The sequence below is a fragment of the Rhinolophus sinicus genome, chromosome 3 (assembly GCF_057876585.1).
Source record: "Rhinolophus sinicus isolate RSI-liver-muscle chromosome 3, RSI-T2T, whole genome shotgun sequence".
Lineage (NCBI taxonomy): Eukaryota > Metazoa > Chordata > Mammalia > Chiroptera > Rhinolophidae > Rhinolophus > Rhinolophus sinicus.
Window position 1 is genome coordinate 201,353,036 of NC_142503.1, and position 20,945 is coordinate 201,373,980.

The 20,945-nt window shown below is 62.7% G+C and overlaps 1 protein-coding gene across 5 annotated transcripts in view; it reads right to left on the bottom strand.

Annotated features, from left to right (window-relative positions):
* Nucleotides 1-293: 293 nt before the first annotated feature.
* AHNAK2 (AHNAK nucleoprotein 2) overlaps nucleotides 294-20,945 on the bottom strand; it is a 37,490-nt gene continuing 16,838 nt past the window's right edge. For all 5 annotated transcript variants that reach the window (XM_088797574.1, XM_088797573.1, XM_088797578.1 and 2 more), the window contains 4 exons: nucleotides 20,528-20,629; nucleotides 19,509-19,650; nucleotides 19,042-19,226; nucleotides 294-18,921 (listed from right to left, as the gene is read on the bottom strand). In XM_088797574.1, the coding sequence (XP_088653700.1) occupies nucleotides 1,024-18,921; nucleotides 19,042-19,226; nucleotides 19,509-19,650; nucleotides 20,528-20,629 (18,327 nt within the window). In that variant the 3' untranslated portion in view covers nucleotides 294-1,023. The remainder of the gene's footprint in view (nucleotides 18,922-19,041; nucleotides 19,227-19,508; nucleotides 19,651-20,527; nucleotides 20,630-20,945) is intronic.

Below are 20,945 nucleotides of genomic sequence, written 5' to 3' on the forward strand. Positions count from 1 at the left end.
TCTGTCCTGGCCAAAGACCTACAGACCCTGCAGGCTGAGGCCCTCTCTGTGCTGGCCCTGCTCTGCCTTCCAGCTGGCGGGGGCATGCGTGCTCGTGTCCCCTGCCACACCGATCGCCCGGGCTCCTGCCTTCCTCCTCCTGGTCTCTGCCAGCTGCTGGCTCATAAGACGACAAATGGTTAAGTGAAAGCCACTCTGAGATTCACCGTGACTGTTTTCCAGAGTGACTCAGTAGAGATTAGGACCAGGAGTGTGTGTGTCCCCAGACAAAAGCCCTCGCAGCCACTACCGTGGGTGTGTCACTTCCTTTATTGCCCATCCAGGGAACAGCAGAGTGGGAAGTCTGTGCAGCGTGTACGTGAGGGGCTCGATGGCCATGCAGGGGCCACATCGCCAGCAGGAACCTCCTGGCAGCTCACGGACGTCCTCACAGCCTCTGCTGAGCACAGTCAGCGCCGCGCTTGCAGCCTCTGTGCATGCCACACGGAGCCCCCCAAAGCTGGCCGGTGGGACAGTCAGCCGAGGAGTGGGCTTTGTCTGAGCGTGCAGGCAAGGGTTTCCAGAGGGTATGCCAGCCTCTGCCTGAAGCAGCAAGCAGAGCCTACACTGGGCAGGAAGCAGCAACAGGGCAGGACAGGGTGACACCAAACCCTGCGTCCACACGCACGGCCATTATTACCCCTTCCTCACAGAAACAGCCGTGTTCTCTGGGGCGTCATGGGTGGATCCCCAGAAATGGGGTTAATAAGGCCTTGTCCAGCAGCGTCTTCAGGGAGACACAACCCCATGGGTTCTTGGCGTCCTGTGGGAAGTCAGGACACTCCTTTGCTTCCAAAGTTTGGGGAGCTGGGCACGATTTTGGTCCCACGATAGGAGCATCTGCCACGGCCGCAGGGTTTCTTCTCGGTTCTCCGTTCTGTGAGTTGAGGAGGACACACGTTCAGCCTCCCGACCTCCTCCTGTCCTCCCCTGACAAGTCACACCTGCATCCCTCACTTGGTTGTGGGCCTGGGTACAGGCCCGTCACTGGCTTTTCTGCCCCTGCTCCAGCAGGACCAATTCCCTCCTGGCTGCAGATGTCACCATGGCTCTGGGGCCCGGCCCGGTGGCCACAGCCTCTGCTGGCTTCCTGTCCTCCTTCTCCTCAGGGGAGAAGCTTTCTTGGGCATCAAAAAAGGTGACTGCTTCTTCCTGGAGCTGTGGCTCCGCCAGACCCACCTTGTCCTCAGTGCTTTGGCTTTTCTTGGTAGGAGACGAGGAGAAGCCTAACTTGGGGAATCGGAACCAGCCTGCCTTCTCCTGCTTCTTTGGCAGCTCCACCCCGGAGTGGACGGCAGGCTTCACCTCCTGTGCTTGCACAGGAGCAAGTTCTGGCACATCTTCTGTGGCACCAGCGCTTGTCTCCTGGGCAGAGGAAGAAAACCCAATGTTTGGAAGCCAAAACCGGAACAGACCAGACCTTTTGCTTTCTGGTTTCTCTTTTGCCTCCCTGTCTTCATCCTCCAGGGGTGTGGCTGCCTCTTGGCCATCTTCAGGTGGGAATTCGAGAATTTCCGCAGGCTCCTCGTCGGAACAGCTGTCTGCAAACTGGTGGCCAGAACGAACTTCAAACGTAAATGTTTGCGGTCCCAGCATGTTGAGGCTGGAAGAGATCATTTCAAACGGTTCTCCACTGTCGGGCTGGTGGTCTCCGGAACTGGGATTGGCTCCTGGGGTGACTTGTTGGGGAGCCTCTTGCAAGGTTTCCAGCGGCCCAGAGTCCTCAGTGACCACGTGCACCTGAGCCTGTGACGGGCGCTCTGGGACCTTCCCCTTGAGCAAGGAAAACCCGTAGGAAGGCATCTGGATCTCAGAGGCCGGAATCTCTGATTCCCGCACGATCTGAGTAGAAAATGCCTGGGGTTCTGAGAGGTCAGCAAACTCTGCTGTCACCCTATTCTGTATGGTGACCTCTTGGCTCTCAACCCAAGTACCTTGGATGTGCACTCTGACCTTAGAAATGGTGGAAGCTTCCAAGGAGGGGTCAAGGACCACAGGCGGCTCCCTGGGGACCCCAGCGCCTGTCTTCAGGATGCTGGCATCCCAGACTCCAGGGCTTTCCTTATGCAGGGCCAGGTCGAGGCTGTTGTCCGGGCACCACACTTCTCTCACGGCAGGGATGAAGACATCGGCTGTGGAGTCAGGGGCTGGGAAGGTAAACCTGGGCACCTTCAACGTGGGGAATTTGACAGTCAGCACAGAATCCTCCCAGAACTGACCCATGTCAACAATGGAAATCTGGGACGGCACGTCAGTCCTGGAAGCCTTCAGCCTCAGAGGGCCTTCGGTGGGGGATGACCAGTGCTCTGCTCTCTCTAACCCCCTGGCAGGAGTCTTGCCCACGTCCCCTGGAGGAGCTTTGGTTTCTGAAAGTGTCCCGCTGGGCATCTGAAGGGACAGGGAGCCTTGGCCTGGATGGAGCTGGACCTCGGCAGTGGGAAGATCACCAGCGGACATCCCGGCAGGAGACATGTGCAGATTCAAGCTTTTGCTGTCCAGAGTTCGCCTTAGGACATGTGCCATGTCTGCTTCTGCCTCTGGGGGCTGTGGGGACACAGCGGCCTCCACCTCTGACCCAGAAACATGGACCCCCTGACTCCTGACTGTAGCTTGTGCTTCTCCTGGCCTTGGTGTGCTGGCAGCAGGCGCTGGCACCTGAGTCACACCTCTGTCCCTGGAGGAGCGCCAGAAGCCGGGCAGGCGGAGCGAGGGCATTCGAAACCAGCTCTCCTGAGAGCCCACCAGCGCGTCTCCCACTGTAGCGTCTCCCTCTGCACTTCCTACTATGGGGGCTGCAGTGTCTGTTGTTCTGCTGGATGCCTGGAGTGGGTCTTCTGTTGAGGGGTCCGTCACCTGCCCCCGGGGCTGGCTTGCTGAGCCATCCCCAAGCCCATGCCCCTTGCTGCCATCTCCCAGAGACAGGCTGTGTTTGGGAAGAGGAACTTCACCTATCGACTGGCTCACCTCCTCCTGGAGCTCAGTGGGTCTGAAGTCGGGTTGGACAAAGCTCACACTGGGAAGGTGGACCTGTGGCAGGTGGAGGTCCACGCCTGCTCCGTCTGGGGAGCCCACCATTGCGCCAGTGGCCCTAACACCACCCTCACCGCTGGCCCTCACTGTGGCCTGAGAGGCACCCTCGGCTGGGGAACTAGACAGGGAGGGATCCAGGTCTCCCTGTGGCAGGCCAGTCCCTCCCATGGAAGCCCTCCTTTTGGGACCTGCCAGTTTGGGCACAGCAAAGCCAGGTGTCTTGAACCTTCCCCTCTCTCTGTCCAAGTATGGTTCCATCTGGGAAACAGGAGGCCCAGGCAAGGTGCCCTTCGGACGCACGTCAGCAACCAGGCGATGTGCCGGATCCTCTTGGGGATCCATCTCCTTCTTCGGGGACCGCCTGAAGGACGGCAGCCTGAGTTGCGGCATTTTCAAGGGACTGCCTTTCCCTTCACAGTCAGCGTCTTCAGCAGGGTCCCTGGCTGGAGTCATTCCTACTGTTCGGGCAGTGCCCACGGGCTCCTCTGTCACCTCAGACATGGACACACCTGCAGATGGCAGCTGAGTACCAGGCCTTGGGAATACCATGACTTCCTCGGCTGAGGAGCTGACTCCCAACACTGGGCTGGGAGGAGACAGGGCCCCCCCTACGGCCCAGGGAGGAACCGCCACATCTCCTGCTGCTGGAGGTGAAAACACAAACTTTGGTCGGTGAAATTTAGGAAAAGTCACCTGACCATAAGATGTATAAACCGAGGGGTCCACTGGGCCAGGATGGCTGTCAATTTGGGACAATGGCAGCCTCTCCCAGGATGAGAGGTCTGCAGTACACTCTTTGCTGGAAATGTGAGCCTCTCCCTGGGAATCAGAGAGGGTACCCGGAGGTAGCGCTGGAGAGACGGTGGCTCTGGGGAGAGTCACCTGGTACTTTGAAAGTGTGACACCCTCACAGGAAAGGACAGTGGAGGATTCAGCGTGGGGGCCGCGGAGATCAACACTGCCTGAAGGCGCACTGGGCCAGGCGAGCCCCGGCTCCTGCCTGGATGGCTCCCCGACAGGCTCACACTCGCCAACAGACCCGCCACCACCGAACTCCAAGGGGGTGGCCAAGCCACTCCCAGGAAGAGAAACCTCCGAATCTGCATGAAAGCCTACCAAGGTCTTAGAGGATTTCCCTGGAAGGGAAAAGACCTTGGGCATTTTAAAACGGAATTTCTTCATTTTGCTTTTTTCTCCACCTCTTTCAATTGATAGGCCCCCATCAGGGTCCACTGTGGAAACAGAGATGTCACCTACACCGATGCTGGGATCACTGAGCTCGAGAGAATAAGTCTCTTCAAGAGCCTGGTCACTACCGTGAACTTGCGAAGAAACCACAGAAGCCCAATGGGAAGAACAAGGAAGAGGGACACTGCCTTCAGGGATCTTCAATGCGATACGTCTAGCAGATAATTCCTTGTCTCCCAGGGCCATGTCGCCCTCCAGCTTGGCGCCTGGCGCCTGGATGTCCACCTCCACGCTGGGCAGCGACACCGCCACGTCGGGGGCAGTCACCTCGCCTTTGGCACCCTTCAGGTCCAGTTTGGGTCCCGTGATGTCCACCTGGGGGCCCTTGATGTCCACCTTGGGCATCTTGATGCTGGGCATCTGCACCTTGGGCAGGTGCCCTTTGAGTCCGGTTGTGGCGTCGCGTTCCTGGAGCTCTGCCTCCGGTACATGGCCCTCCGGGAGTTTCACACCCAGCTCGCCGGGCTTGATGTCCACGTCGGCAGATGGCAGGTCTATGCTCAGGTCACAGGTCTTGACGTCGGTGTGGATGGAGGGCAGGCGCACGTCCGCCTGCACCTGTGGCCCGGACACCTCCACCGAGGCGTCGGTGGGCTTGCCGGGCGCCGCCATGCCGAAGGAGGGCATCTTGAACTTGGGCATTTTGAACTTGCTGTCCCTGGCGGCCATCTCCTTGTCTTCCAGGGCCACGTCGCCCTCCAGCCTGGCGCCCAGCGCCTGGATGTCCACCTCCACGCTGGGCAGCGACACCCCCACGTCGGGGGCTGCCACCTGGCCTTTGGCACCCTTCGGGTCCAGTTTGGGTCCCGTGATGTCCACCTGGGGGCCCTTGATGTCCACCTTGGGCATCTTGATGCTGGGCATCTGCACCTTGGGCATGTGGCCCTTGAACCTGGACCTTTCTGTCTTGCCCTTCAGCTCGCCCAGCCTCACCTCCCCCTCGAGGAGGGCCACCTCCACCTCAGCCCCGGGGAGCTCGATTTCAGCGGATGGCAGTTGCACGCTGCCCTCCGGGGCTTGCATCTCGCCGCTCGGGCAGGGAAGGGTCGCCTCCCCTGTGATCTTGGGCACGGGCACGTCCACGGATGTTCCCAAGTCCTTGCTGGGTGCCGCCATGCCAAAGGAGGGCATCTTGAACTTGGGCATTTTGAACTTGCTGTCACGTGAGGCCGTCTCCTTGTCTCCCAGGGCCATGTCGCCCTCCAGCTTGGCGCCTGGCGCCTGGATGTCCAGCCCCACGCTGGGCAGCGACACCGCCACGTCGGGGGCAGTCACCTCGCCTTTAACACCCTTCAGGTCGAGTTTGGGCCCCGAGATGTCCACCTGGGGGCCCTTGAAGTCTACTTTGGGCATCTTGATGCTGGGCATGTGCACCTTGGGCAGGTGCCCTTTGAGTCCGGTTGTGGCGTCGCGTTCCTGGAGCTCTGCCTCCGGTACATGGCCCTCCGGGAGTTTCACACCCAGCTCGCCGGGCTTGACGTCCACGTCGGCAGATGGCAGGTCTATGCTCAGGTCACAGGTCTTGACGTCGGTGTGGATGGAGGGCAGGCGCACGTCCGCCTGCACCTGTGGCCCGGACACCTCCACCGAGGCGTCGGTGGGCTTGCCGGGCGCCGCCATGCCGAAGGAGGGCATCTTGAACTTGGGCATTTTGAACTTGCTGTCCCTGGCGGCCATCTCCTTGTCTTCCAGGGCCACGTCGCCCTCCAGCCTGGCGCCCGGCGCCTGGATGTCCACCTCCACGCTGGGCAGCGACACCCCCACGTCGGGGGCTGCCACCTGGCCTTTGGCACCCTTCAGGTCCAGTTTGGGTCCCGTGATGTCCACCTGGGGGCCCTTGATGTCCACCTTGGGCATCTTGATGCTGGGCATCTGCACCTTGGGCATGTGGCCCTTGAACCTGGCCCCTTCTGCCTTGCCCTTCAGCTCGCCCAGCCTCACCTCCCCCTCGGGGAGGGCCACCTCCACCTCAGCCCCGGGGAGCTCGATTTCAGCGGATGGCAGTTGCACGCTGCCCTCCGGGGCTTGCATCTCGCCGCTCGGGCAGGGAAGGGTCGCCTCCCCTGTGATCTTGGGCACGGGCACGTCCACGGATGTTCCCAAGTCCTTGCTGGGTGCCGCCATGCCAAAGGAGGGCATCTTGAACTTGGGCATTTTGAACTTGCTGTCGCGTGAGGCCGTCTCCTTGTCTCCCAGGGCCATGTCGCCCTCCAGCTTGGCGCCTGGCGCCTGGATGTCCAGCCCCACGCTGGGCAGCGACACCGCCACGTCGGGGGCAGTCACCTCGCCTTTAACACCCTTCAGGTCGAGTTTGGGCCCCGAGATGTCCACCTGGGGGCCCTTGAAGTCTACTTTGGGCATCTTGATGCTGGGCATGTGCACCTTGGGCAGGTGCCCTTTGAGTCCGGTTGTGGCGTCGCGTTCCTGGAGCTCTGCCTCCGGTACATGGCCCTCCGGGAGTTTCACACCCAGCTCGCCGGGCTTGACGTCCACGTCGGCAGATGGCAGGTCTATGCTCAGGTCACAGGTCTTGACGTCGGTGTGGATGGAGGGCAGGCGCACGTCCGCCTGCACCTGTGGCCCGGACACCTCCACCGAGGCGTCGGTGGGCTTGCCGGGCGCCGCCATGCCGAAGGAGGGCATCTTGAACTTGGGCATTTTGAACTTGCTGTCCCTGGCGGCCATCTCCTTGTCTTCCAGGGCCACGTCGCCCTCCAGCCTGGCGCCCGGCGCCTGGATGTCCACCTCCACGCTGGGCAGCGACACCCCCACGTCGGGGGCTGCCACCTGGCCTTTGGCACCCTTCAGGTCCAGTTTGGGTCCCGTGATGTCCACCTGGGGGCCCTTGATGTCCACCGTGGGCATCTTGATGCTGGGCATCTGCACCTTGGGCATGTGGCCCTTGAACCTGGCCCCTTCTGCCTTGCCCTTCAGCTCGCCCAGCCTCACCTCCCCCTCGGGGAGGGCCACCTCCACCTCAGCCCCGGGGAGCTCGATTTCAGCGGATGGCAGTTGCACGCTGCCCTCCGGGGCTTGCATCTCGCCGCTCGGGCAGGGAAGGGTCGCCTCCCCTGTGATCTTGGGCACGGGCACGTCCACGGATGTTCCCAAGTCCTTGCTGGGTGCCGCCATGCCAAAGGAGGGCATCTTGAACTTGGGCATTTTGAACTTGCTGTCGCGTGAGGCCGTCTCCTTGTCTCCCAGGGCCATGTCGCCCTCCAGCTTGGCGCCTGGCGCCTGGATGTCCAGCCCCACGCTGGGCAGCGACACCGCCACGTCGGGGGCAGTCACCTCGCCTTTAACACCCTTCAGGTCGAGTTTGGGCCCCGAGATGTCCACCTGGGGGCCCTTGAAGTCTACTTTGGGCATCTTGATGCTGGGCATGTGCACCTTGGGCAGGTGCCCTTTGAGTCCGGTTGTGGCGTCGCGTTCCTGGAGCTCTGCCTCCGGTACATGGCCCTCCGGGAGTTTCACACCCAGCTCGCCGGGCTTGACGTCCACGTCGGCAGATGGCAGGTCTATGCTCAGGTCACAGGTCTTGACGTCGGTGTGGATGGAGGGCAGGCGCACGTCCGCCTGCACCTGTGGCCCGGACACCTCCACCGAGGCGTCGGTGGGCTTGCCGGGCGCCGCCATGCCGAAGGAGGGCATCTTGAACTTGGGCATTTTGAACTTGCTGTCCCTGGCGGCCATCTCCTTGTCTTCCAGGGCCACGTCGCCCTCCAGCCTGGCGCCCGGCGCCTGGATGTCCACCTCCACGCTGGGCAGCGACACCCCCACGTCGGGGGCTGCCACCTGGCCTTTGGCACCCTTCAGGTCCAGTTTGGGTCCCGTGATGTCCACCTGGGGGCCCTTGATGTCCACCGTGGGCATCTTGATGCTGGGCATCTGCACCTTGGGCATGTGGCCCTTGAACCTGGCCCCTTCTGCCTTGCCCTTCAGCTCGCCCAGCCTCACCTCCCCCTCGGGGAGGGCCACCTCCACCTCAGCCCCGGGGAGCTCGATTTCAGCGGATGGCAGTTGCACGCTGCCCTCCGGGGCTTGCATCTCGCCGCTCGGGCAGGGAAGGGTCGCCTCCCCTGTGATCTTGGGCACGGGCACGTCCACGGATGTTCCCAAGTCCTTGCTGGGTGCCGCCATGCCAAAGGAGGGCATCTTGAACTTGGGCATTTTGAACTTGCTGTCGCGTGAGGCCGTCTCCTTGTCTCCCAGGGCCATGTCGCCCTCCAGCTTGGCGCCTGGCGCCTGGATGTCCAGCCCCACGCTGGGCAGCGACACCGCCACGTCGGGGGCAGTCACCTCGCCTTTAACACCCTTCAGGTCGAGTTTGGGCCCCGAGATGTCCACCTGGGGGCCCTTGAAGTCTACTTTGGGCATCTTGATGCTGGGCATGTGCACCTTGGGCAGGTGCCCTTTGAGTCCGGTTGTGGCGTCGCGTTCCTGGAGCTCTGCCTCCGGTACATGGCCCTCCGGGAGTTTCACACCCAGCTCGCCGGGCTTGACGTCCACGTCGGCAGATGGCAGGTCTATGCTCAGGTCACAGGTCTTGACGTCGGTGTGGATGGAGGGCAGGCGCACGTCCGCCTGCACCTGTGGCCCGGACACCTCCACCGAGGCGTCGGTGGGCTTGCCGGGCGCCGCCATGCCGAAGGAGGGCATCTTGAACTTGGGCATTTTGAACTTGCTGTCCCTGGCGGCCATCTCCTTGTCTTCCAGGGCCACGTCGCCCTCCAGCCTGGCGCCCGGCGCCTGGATGTCCACCTCCACGCTGGGCAGCGACACCCCCACGTCGGGGGCTGCCACCTGGCCTTTGGCACCCTTCAGGTCCAGTTTGGGTCCCGTGATGTCCACCTGGGGGCCCTTGATGTCCACCTTGGGCATCTTGATGCTGGGCATCTGCACCTTGGGCATGTGGCCCTTGAACCTGGCCCCTTCTGCCTTGCCCTTCAGCTCGCCCAGCCTCACCTCCCCCTCGGGGAGGGTCACCTCCACCTCAGCCCCGGGGAGCTCGATTTCAGCGGATGGCAGTTGCACGCTGCCCTCCGGGGCTTGCATCTCGCCGCTCGGGCAGGGAAGGGTCGCCTCCCCTGTGATCTTGGGCACGGGCACGTCCACGGATGTTCCCAAGTCCTTGCTGGGTGCCGCCATGCCAAAGGAGGGCATCTTGAACTTGGGCATTTTGAACTTGCTGTCGCGTGAGGCCGTCTCCTTGTCTCCCAGGGCCATGTCGCCCTCCAGCTTGGCGCCTGGCGCCTGGATGTCCAGCCCCACGCTGGGCAGCGACACCGCCACGTCGGGGGCAGTCACCTCGCCTTTAACACCCTTCAGGTCGAGTTTGGGCCCCGAGATGTCCACCTGGGGGCCCTTGAAGTCTACTTTGGGCATCTTGATGCTGGGCATGTGCACCTTGGGCAGGTGCCCTTTGAGTCCGGTTGTGGCGTCGCGTTCCTGGAGCTCTGCCTCCGGTACATGGCCCTCCGGGAGTTTCACACCCAGCTCGCCGGGCTTGACGTCCACGTCGGCAGATGGCAGGTCTATGCTCAGGTCACAGGTCTTGACGTCGGTGTGGATGGAGGGCAGGCGCACGTCCGCCTGCACCTGTGGCCCGGACACCTCCACCGAGGCGTCGGTGGGCTTGCCGGGCGCCGCCATGACGAAGGAGGGCATCTTGAACTTGGGCATTTTGAACTTGCTGTCCCTGGCGGCCATCTCCTTGTCTTCCAGGGCCACGTCGCCCTCCAGCCTGGCGCCCGGCGCCTGGATGTCCACCTCCACGCTGGGCAGCGACACCCCCACGTCGGGGGCTGCCACCTGGCCTTTGGCACCCTTCAGGTCCAGTTTGGGTCCCGTGATGTCCACCTGGGGGCCCTTGATGTCCACCGTGGGCATCTTGATGCTGGGCATCTGCACCTTGGGCATGTGGCCCTTGAACCTGGCCCCTTCTGCCTTGCCCTTCAGCTCGCCCAGCCTCACCTCCCCCTCGGGGAGGGCCACCTCCACCTCAGCCCCGGGGAGCTCGATTTCAGCGGATGGCAGTTGCACGCTGCCCTCCGGGGCTTGCATCTCGCCGCTCGGGCAGGGAAGGGTCGCCTCCCCTGTGATCTTGGGCACGGGCACGTCCACGGATGTTCCCAAGTCCTTGCTGGGTGCCGCCATGCCAAAGGAGGGCATCTTGAACTTGGGCATTTTGAACTTGCTGTCGCGTGAGGCCGTCTCCTTGTCTCCCAGGGCCATGTCGCCCTCCAGCTTGGCGCCTGGCGCCTGGATGTCCAGCCCCACGCTGGGCAGCGACACCGCCACGTCGGGGGCAGTCACCTCGCCTTTAACACCCTTCAGGTCGAGTTTGGGCCCCGAGATGTCCACCTGGGGGCCCTTGAAGTCTACTTTGGGCATCTTGATGCTGGGCATGTGCACCTTGGGCAGGTGCCCTTTGAGTCCGGTTGTGGCGTCGCGTTCCTGGAGCTCTGCCTCCGGTACATGGCCCTCCGGGAGTTTCACACCCAGCTCGCCGGGCTTGACGTCCACGTCGGCAGATGGCAGGTCTATGCTCAGGTCACAGGTCTTGACGTCGGTGTGGATGGAGGGCAGGCGCACGTCCGCCTGCACCTGTGGCCCGGACACCTCCACCGAGGCGTCGGTGGGCTTGCCGGGCGCCGCCATGCCGAAGGAGGGCATCTTGAACTTGGGCATTTTGAACTTGCTGTCCCTGGCGGCCATCTCCTTGTCTTCCAGGGCCACGTCGCCCTCCAGCCTGGCGCCCGGCGCCTGGATGTCCACCTCCACGCTGGGCAGCGACACCCCCACGTCGGGGGCTGCCACCTGGCCTTTGGCACCCTTCAGGTCCAGTTTGGGTCCCGTGATGTCCACCTGGGGGCCCTTGATGTCCACCTTGGGCATCTTGATGCTGGGCATCTGCACCTTGGGCATGTGGCCCTTGAACCAGGCCCCTTCTGCCTTGCCCTTCAGCTCGCCCAGCCTCACCTCCCCCTCGGGGAGGGCCACCTCCACCTCAGCCCCGGGGAGCTCGATTTCAGCGGATGGCAGTTGCACGCTGCCCTCCGGGGCTTGCATCTCGCCGCTCGGGCAGGGAAGGGTCGCCTCCCCTGTGATCTTGGGCACGGGCACGTCCACGGATGTTCCCAAGTCCTTGCTGGGTGCCGCCATGCCAAAGGAGGGCATCTTGAACTTGGGCATTTTGAACTTGCTGTCGCGTGAGGCCGTCTCCTTGTCTCCCAGGGCCATGTCGCCCTCCAGCTTGGCGCCTGGCGCCTGGATGTCCAGCCCCACGCTGGGCAGCGACACCGCCACGTCGGGGGCAGTCACCTCGCCTTTAACACCCTTCAGGTCGAGTTTGGGCCCCGAGATGTCCACCTGGGGGCCCTTGAAGTCTACTTTGGGCATCTTGATGCTGGGCATGTGCACCTTGGGCAGGTGCCCTTTGAGTCCGGTTGTGGCGTCGCGTTCCTGGAGCTCTGCCTCCGGTACATGGCCCTCCGGGAGTTTCACACCCAGCTCGCCGGGCTTGACGTCCACGTCGGCAGATGGCAGGTCTATGCTCAGGTCACAGGTCTTGACGTCGGTGTGGATGGAGGGCAGGCGCACGTCCGCCTGCACCTGTGGCCCGGACACCTCCACCGAGGCGTCGGTGGGCTTGCCGGGCGCCGCCATGCCGAAGGAGGGCATCTTGAACTTGGGCATTTTGAACTTGCTGTCCCTGGCGGCCATCTCCTTGTCTTCCAGGGCCACGTCGCCCTCCAGCCTGGCGCCCGGCGCCTGGATGTCCACCTCCACGCTGGGCAGCGACACCCCCACGTCGGGGGCTGCCACCTGGCCTTTGGCACCCTTCAGGTCCAGTTTGGGTCCCGTGATGTCCACCTGGGGGCCCTTGATGTCCACCTTGGGCATCTTGATGCTGGGCATCTGCACCTTGGGCATGTGGCCCTTGAACCTGGCCCCTTCTGCCTTGCCCTTCAGCTCGCCCAGCCTCACCTCCCCCTCGGGGAGGGCCACCTCCACCTCAGCCCCGGGGAGCTCGATTTCAGCGGATGGCAGTTGCACGCTGCCCTCCGGGGCTTGCATCTCGCCGCTCGGGCAGGGAAGGGTCGCCTCCCCTGTGATCTTGGGCACGGGCACGTCCACGGATGTTCCCAAGTCCTTGCTGGGTGCCGCCATGCCAAAGGAGGGCATCTTGAACTTGGGCATTTTGAACTTGCTGTCGCGTGAGGCCGTCTCCTTGTCTCCCAGGGCCATGTCGCCCTCCAGCTTGGCGCCTGGCGCCTGGATGTCCAGCCCCACGCTGGGCAGCGACACCGCCACGTCGGGGGCAGTCACCTCGCCTTTAACACCCTTCAGGTCGAGTTTGAGCCCCGAGATGTCCACCTGGGGGCCCTTGAAGTCTACTTTGGGCATCTTGATGCTGGGCATGTGCACCTTGGGCAGGTGCCCTTTGAGTCCGGTTGTGGCGTCGCGTTCCTGGAGCTCTGCCTCCGGTACATGGCCCTCCGGGAGTTTCACACCCAGCTCGCCGGGCTTGACGTCCACGTCGGCAGATGGCAGGTCTATGCTCAGGTCACAGGTCTTGACGTCGGTGTGGATGGAGGGCAGGCGCACGTCCGCCTGCACCTGTGGCCCGGACACCTCCACCGAGGCGTCGGTGGGCTTGCCGGGCGCCGCCATGCCGAAGGAGGGCATCTTGAACTTGGGCATTTTGAACTTGCTGTCCCTGGCGGCCATCTCCTTGTCTTCCAGGGCCACGTCGCCCTCCAGCCTGGCGCCCGGCGCCTGGATGTCCACCTCCACGCTGGGCAGCGACACCCCCACGTCGGGGGCTGCCACCTGGCCTTTGGCACCCTTCAGGTCCAGTTTGGGTCCCGTGATGTCCACCTGGGGGCCCTTGATGTCCACCTTGGGCATCTTGATGCTGGGCATCTGCACCTTGGGCATGTGGCCCTTGAACCTGGCCCCTTCTGCCTTGCCCTTCAGCTCGCCCAGCCTCACCTCCCCCTCGGGGAGGGCCACCTCCACCTCAGCCCCGGGGAGCTCGATTTCAGCGGATGGCAGTTGCACGCTGCCCTCCGGGGCTTGCATCTCGCCGCTCGGGCAGGGAAGGGTCGCCTCCCCTGTGATCTTGGGCACGGGCACGTCCACGGATGTTCCCAAGTCCTTGCTGGGTGCCGCCATGCCAAAGGAGGGCATCTTGAACTTGGGCATTTTGAACTTGCTGTCGCGTGAGGCCGTCTCCTTGTCTCCCAGGGCCATGTCGCCCTCCAGCTTGGCGCCTGGCGCCTGGATGTCCAGCCCCACGCTGGGCAGCGACACCGCCACGTCGGGGGCAGTCACCTCGCCTTTAACACCCTTCAGGTCGAGTTTGGGCCCCGAGATGTCCACCTGGGGGCCCTTGAAGTCTACTTTGGGCATCTTGATGCTGGGCATGTGCACCTTGGGCAGGTGCCCTTTGAGTCCGGTTGTGGCGTCGCGTTCCTGGAGCTCTGCCTCCGGTACATGGCCCTCCGGGAGTTTCACACCCAGCTCGCCGGGCTTGACGTCCACGTCGGCAGATGGCAGGTCTATGCTCAGGTCACAGGTCTTGACGTCGGTGTGGATGGAGGGCAGGCGCACGTCCGCCTGCACCTGTGGCCCGGACACCTCCACCGAGGCGTCGGTGGGCTTGCCGGGCGCCGCCATGCCGAAGGAGGGCATCTTGAACTTGGGCATTTTGAACTTGCTGTCCCTGGCGGCCATCTCCTTGTCTTCCAGGGCCACGTCGCCCTCCAGCCTGGCGCCCGGCGCCTGGATGTCCACCTCCACGCTGGGCAGCGACACCCCCACGTCGGGGGCTGCCACCTGGCCTTTGGCACCCTTCAGGTCCAGTTTGGGTCCCGTGATGTCCACCTGGGGGCCCTTGATGTCCACCTTGGGCATCTTGATGCTGGGCATCTGCACCTTGGGCATGTGGCCCTTGAACCTGGCCCCTTCTGCCTTGCCCTTCAGCTCGCCCAGCCTCACCTCCCCCTCGGGGAGGGCCACCTCCACCTCAGCCCCGGGGAGCTCGATTTCAGCGGATGGCAGTTGCACGCTGCCCTCCGGGGCTTGCATCTCGCCGCTCGGGCAGGGAAGGGTCGCCTCCCCTGTGATCTTGGGCACGGGCACGTCCACGGATGTTCCCAAGTCCTTGCTGGGTGCCGCCATGCCAAAGGAGGGCATCTTGAACTTGGGCATTTTGAACTTGCTGTCGCGTGAGGCCGTCTCCTTGTCTCCCAGGGCCATGTCGCCCTCCAGCTTGGCGCCTGGCGCCTGGATGTCCAGCCCCACGCTGGGCAGCGACACCGCCACGTCGGGGGCAGTCACCTCGCCTTTAACACCCTTCAGGTCGAGTTTGGGCCCCGAGATGTCCACCTGGGGGCCCTTGAAGTCTACTTTGGGCATCTTGATGCTGGGCATGTGCACCTTGGGCAGGTGCCCTTTGAGTCCGGTTGTGGCGTCGCGTTCCTGGAGCTCTGCCTCCGGTACATGGCCCTCCGGGAGTTTCACACCCAGCTCGCCGGGCTTGACGTCCACGTCGGCAGATGGCAGGTCTATGCTCAGGTCACAGGTCTTGACGTCGGTGTGGATGGAGGGCAGGCGCACGTCCGCCTGCACCTGTGGCCCGGACACCTCCACCGAGGCGTCGGTGGGCTTGCCGGGCGCCGCCATGCCGAAGAAGGGCATCTTGAACTTGGGCATTTTGAACTTGCTGTCCCTGGCGGCCATCTCCTTGTCTTCCAGGGCCACGTCGCCCTCCAGCCTGGCGCTCGGCGCCTGGATGTCCACCTCCACGCTGGGCAGCGACACCCCCACGTCGGGGGCTGCCACCTGGCCTTTGGCACCCTTCAGGTCCAGTTTGGGTCCCGTGATGTCCACCTGGGGGCCCTTGATGTCCACCTTGGGCATCTTGATGCTGGGCATCTGCACCTTGGGCATGTGGCCCTTGAACCTGGCCCCTTCTGCCTTGCCCTTCAGCTCGCCCAGCCTCACCTCCCCCTCGGGGAGGGCCACCTCCACCTCAGCCCCGGGGAGCTCGATTTCAGCGGATGGCAGTTGCACGCTGCCCTCCGGGGCTTGCATCTCGCCGCTCGGGCAGGGAAGGGTCGCCTCCCCTGTGATCTTGGGCACGGGCACGTCCACGGATGTTCCCAAGTCCTTGCTGGGTGCCGCCATGCCAAAGGAGGGCATCTTGAACTTGGGCATTTTGAACTTGCTGTCGCGTGAGGCCGTCTCCTTGTCTCCCAGGGCCATGTCGCCCTCCAGCTTGGCGCCTGGCGCCTGGATGTCCAGCCCCACGCTGGGCAGCGACACCGCCACGTCGGGGGCAGTCACCTCGCCTTTAACACCCTTCAGGTCGAGTTTGGGCCCCGAGATGTCCACCTGGGGGCCCTTGAAGTCTACTTTGGGCATCTTGATGCTGGGCATGTGCACCTTGGGCAGGTGCCCTTTGAGTCCGGTTGTGGCGTCGCGTTCCTGGAGCTCTGCCTCCGGTACATGGCCCTCCGGGAGTTTCACACCCAGCTCGCCGGGCTTGACGTCCACGTCGGCAGATGGCAGGTCTATGCTCAGGTCACAGGTCTTGACGTCGGTGTGGATGGAGGGCAGGCGCACGTCCGCCTGCACCTGTGGCCCGGACACCTCCACCGAGGCGTCGGTGGGCTTGCCGGGCGCCGCCATGCCGAAGGAGGGCATCTTGAACTTGGGCATTTTGAACTTGCTGTCCCTGGCGGCCATCTCCTTGTCTTCCAGGGCCACGTCGCCCTCCAGCCTGGCGCCCGGCGCCTGGATGTCCACCTCCACGCTGGGCAGCGACACCCCCACGTCGGGGGCTGCCACCTGGCCTTTGGCACCCTTCAGGTCCAGTTTGGGTCCCGTGATGTCCACCTGGGGGCCCTTGATGTCCACCTTGGGCATCTTGATGCTGGGCATCTGCACCTTGGGCATGTGGCCCTTGAACCTGGCCCCTTCTGCCTTGCCCTTCAGCTCGCCCAGCCTCACCTCCCCCTCGGGGAGGGCCACCTCCACCTCAGCCCCGGGGAGCTCGATTTCAGCGGATGGCAGTTGCACGCTGCCCTCCGGGGCTTGCATCTCGCCGCTCGGGCAGGGAAGGGTCGCCTCCCCTGTGATCTTGGGCACGGGCACGTCCACGGATGTTCCCAAGTCCTTGCTGGGTGCCGCCATGCCAAAGGAGGGCATCTTGAACTTGGGCATTTTGAACTTGCTGTCGCGTGAGGCCGTCTCCTTGTCTCCCAGGGCCATGTCGCCCTCCAGCTTGGCGCCTGGCGCCTGGATGTCCAGCCCCACGCTGGGCAGCGACACCGCCACGTCGGGGGCAGTCACCTCGCCTTTAACACCCTTCAGGTCGAGTTTGGGCCCCGAGATGTCCACCTGGGGGCCCTTGAAGTCTACTTTGGGCATCTTGATGCTGGGCATGTGCACCTTGGGCAGGTGCCCTTTGAGTCCGGTTGTGGCGTCGCGTTCCTGGAGCTCTGCCTCCGGTACATGGCCCTCCGGGAGTTTCACACCCAGCTCGCCGGGCTTGACGTCCACGTCGGCAGATGGCAGGTCTATGCTCAGGTCACAGGTCTTGACGTCGGTGTGGATGGAGGGCAGGCGCACGTCCGCCTGCACCTGTGGCCCGGACACCTCCACCGAGGCGTCGGTGGGCTTGCCGGGCGCCGCCATGCCGAAGGAGGGCATCTTGAACTTGGGCATTTTGAACTTGCTGTCCCTGGCGGCCATCTCCTTGTCTTCCAGGGCCACGTCGCCCTCCAGCCTGGCGCCCGGCGCCTGGATGTCCACCTCCACGCTGGGCAGCGACACCCCCACGTCGGGGGCTGCCACCTGGCCTTTGGCACCCTTCAGGTCCAGTTTGGGTCCCGTGATGTCCACCTGGGGGCCCTTGATGTCCACCGTGGGCATCTTGATGCTGGGCATCTGCACCTTGGGCATGTGGCCCTTGAACCTGGCCCCTTCTGCCTTGCCCTTCAGCTCGCCCAGCCTCACCTCCCCCTCGGGGAGGGCCACCTCCACCTCAGCCCCGGGGAGCTCGATTTCAGCGGATGGCAGTTGCACGCTGCCCTCCGGGGCTTGCATCTCGCCGCTCGGGCAGGGAAGGGTCGCCTCCCCTGTGATCTTGGGCACGGGCACGTCCATGGATGTTCCCAAGTCCTTGCTGGGTGCCGCCATGCCAAAGGAGGGCATCTTGAACTTGGGCATTTTGAACTTGCTGTCGCGTGAGGCCGTCTCCTTGTCTCCCGGGGCGATTTCCCTTTCTTTCCCTTCTTCGTTCTCCTGGTCTTCTTTTATTTTTGATGGTCCTCTCTGTTCTTTACCTTCATCTTCATCACTACTCTCTATATCAAAGTCCAATTTTACTTCCTTGATAAGTGTGTGTCTCTGATTTTCCCTTTCTATTTCTCTTGTCTGTGTTTCTGTGACTGACTTTGCGTCCTTTTCTGGGGGCCATCCAAATGACGGCAATTTGAACTTTAGTGTTTTCATGTTTTCTTCCTTTTCCTCTATGTTCTGGTCCCAACCTATTTTATCTCCTCCTTTCGTTGTTGCCATGGATGTCTCTGCTCTCATTTTATCCCAGTCGGGCTGATGCACTGCAAGGTCTCGGTCCTTGTTTTTGTCTGGGCTGTTGTCACCTTTTATCACGATCTTGGTGCCTGACCTCCCCTGCCTTGGCCCCTGCTCCAGCACTGCCATGCTTCCTTCTGTCCCCAGCACTTTATGTTTGGAAAATCCAAACTTGGGTGTCTTTAAATTGCGTATCTTGACCTGGACGTCTGCTTGGTGGCCCTGTGTGTGGCCTTCACCCGCCCTGTCTTGCAGAGGCAATGGGGCAGTTTCCATGTCCAGCACTTGCATTCCCTCCCTAGTGCATCCTCTGCTCTGTGTGGGCACTCGGCCTGCCCTGGCTTTCCCTTGGGTCACTGTCTCCTCCTGGACTTGCCTTTCCGTTTTCTTCCTCCGGGGTCTGGCTGCCATGTTGGACCCACCCCCCAAGTCTGCCTCGTAGGAGAGGGCAGGCTCTGTGGGCCACTGTACACTCAGAGCTGGAGTTCCCTGTTGCGCCTCTGCTGTCCTGTTGTCCTTTGTGCCACGTGCGCCAGCCCAGGTGGCCTCTTGGGTGGCATCCCAGGACCCCGCCTCCTCCAGCACTCTGAAATGGACAGCGCCACTTTGGGACCCTGTGTCTGGCTGCCCTGCCAGCGATCGGCCCTTCCCTGAGCCCACTTTGAACTTCAGGTTGAGGAACCTGCTCCTGCGTCGGCTGCCTGTCCCTGCCTCCTGTTCCTGCTTATCTGGAGGAAACTCGGCCTCGGTGTCTGAGCTTGTGGGGCCCACAGCAGGCACCTTCCCCCGCTCGTAAGCCTCCGAGGAACTGTGTGACCTCCGGGGCCCTCGCCCACCCTTGCTCTTTATGGCTTGAAATTTGGGCCACGAGAGCCTGTCCTTTTGGGGCCTCCTGCCTCTGCCATCCCTGGGCTTGGCGATGAGTCTCTCCTGGTCCCCATCACTTTCCATCGTCTTCGTGGGTGTGGCTGTGCCCCCATCAGTGACGTCCTTTCCCTGAAACAGAAAGACAGTGAACTTATTGGTGCCAGTCCAGAAAGTCTGTGGCCCTGGGCTTAGGGGAAGAGGGGGGTGGGTGGGGCCCATGCCAGCCTCGGCGCCAGCCAGCTGCCTCACCTGCTTCTCAGTCGGCTTTGGGACATGCTGAGCTCCACTGGCAGCCCTGTCCACATCCACTGTGGTGGGAACTTTCCGTCTGACTTGGAACTGAACCTTGTACGGCTCTGAGTACTGAAGGATTTTCAGAGCATCTTCATATTTCATGTCATCGAAGAATATGGTTGCACTCAGTAGCTGATCTCCTGGACAAAGACAGAGTGGGGTTCGGGCCTTAGTTACCCCATCTCATGGCTGCTGGGATGGAGGGTTCTACAGGGGTGCATGGAAGGGAAGGATGCCTGCCACGCTGCCCAGCCCTTCCCTCCACTCAGCCCTGGGTGGGAAGGAGCCCACCTGTTTCACAGGTGGGAAAACCCAGCATGACAGGTGATTATCCTGAGCTCCAGGTATGGCCCGGCCCCCTCCTGGTCCCTCCCATCCTCATGGGGACCACGGGGACTCCAGGGATGGGGCGGCCATGGCACCTTCTCTCAGGCTGAAGAGCCTGGCAGCTGAGGAGTCCTTCAAAACGTGCTTCACAAAGATGCCCTGGTCCCCACCACCTGTGACACTGTAGCCACTCGCTCCAGCCTCTACCTCGGTCTTCAGCGTCACGTCTGTTGCCTCCTGCGTGGACGGAGCAGAAGCACATAAAGTCCATGGTAAGCATACCTGTCCTACGATGGGCATCAGTCCTGGGGGTGCTACCTCCCCTGAGGACAGGAAGCCCACAGCCCTGCCCATCATCCAGGTGACAGCAGGCAAGGGTAGGGCCCCCAGCTAGGATGGCCGGGGTTGCTGAGTGCAAGCTTTGCAGGAAGCCAGCTGCAGCCGCCTCCGGTGGGAGTAGCCTCCTCTTGTCCCCACCCCCACTTGCCAGGACTCAGGGGCAGCCTGTCCACAGCAGGACTTGGCAATGGTCAGAGCCTTCCTCCATTGCTCCTTGTTCATTCTTTACATGCTCCAAGCTTGATCGCAAACAAAGCAGCTATTGCTGAAACCATGGAACATCATAAATGCTGAGGGAAATACAACCAACAGTGCAGCTGGCCTGACTTCAGACATGATGGGGCCTTGGGGGCTGGTGGAGCCTTAGAAGTGCCGGGACTGCCAATGCCAGGACAGTCTGCCTCAGGAGGCAGTGCCCGCCTTGCTACCACCTTCTGTGGCCCACACACCACAGGCAGCGGCCGTGCCCATGCACAGCTGAGAACACTGAGGTCTGTGCACCTAGGTCCCCTGGCTGGGGCCTTGTGAAGGAGTCCAACCCCCTGGCCAGGAGTCTTCATCATGGGCACATAGGGTCTTGGCAGAAGCCTGGGCCAGACTTCTAGAGCCTCTGCCACCCTCAGGCCTGACAAGGGATGGGTTTGCCATTCCATAGGGCACAGTGGCACTCTGCCAGCCTCCCTGTTCCTCTCTCTTTGCTCTGGCCTCCAACCCCCTGGCTGGGGCCCTGGTGAAGGCGTCCACCTCCCTGGCCCCCAGTTCCCACCATACCCACCTCTGGATGACTCATCCTGGACAGTGTCCGTGAGTCCCCTGAATCCCGCTTCCACCAGGATCTCCGTCTCCCTGAAGAGCCTTGCCTGTCTGAAGTGTCTTCCTATAACCACAGACATTGAGGCTTACCCACCTGCCGCAGCCCAGAGGATGGGAAGGTCTTGGGAGGCCAGGGGCCTCAGCTCAAAGGTTGAGAACTCCAAGAGCACAGCTGCGTGCAGAGGGAGCCCAGCTGCTGAGCTGTGGGGACCCCGTCTGCATCTCCTCTCCAGAGATGGCGTGCACACACACCTCATGCCCCACCACATGCAGGACCGTGAGGGCTGCTCCCCACATGCACACACTGCACACACACATGCGCCATCTTGGTTGTGTTTTGGCCAGCTGAAGGGAGGGTCCTGGGAGGGGGCAGAGGAGTC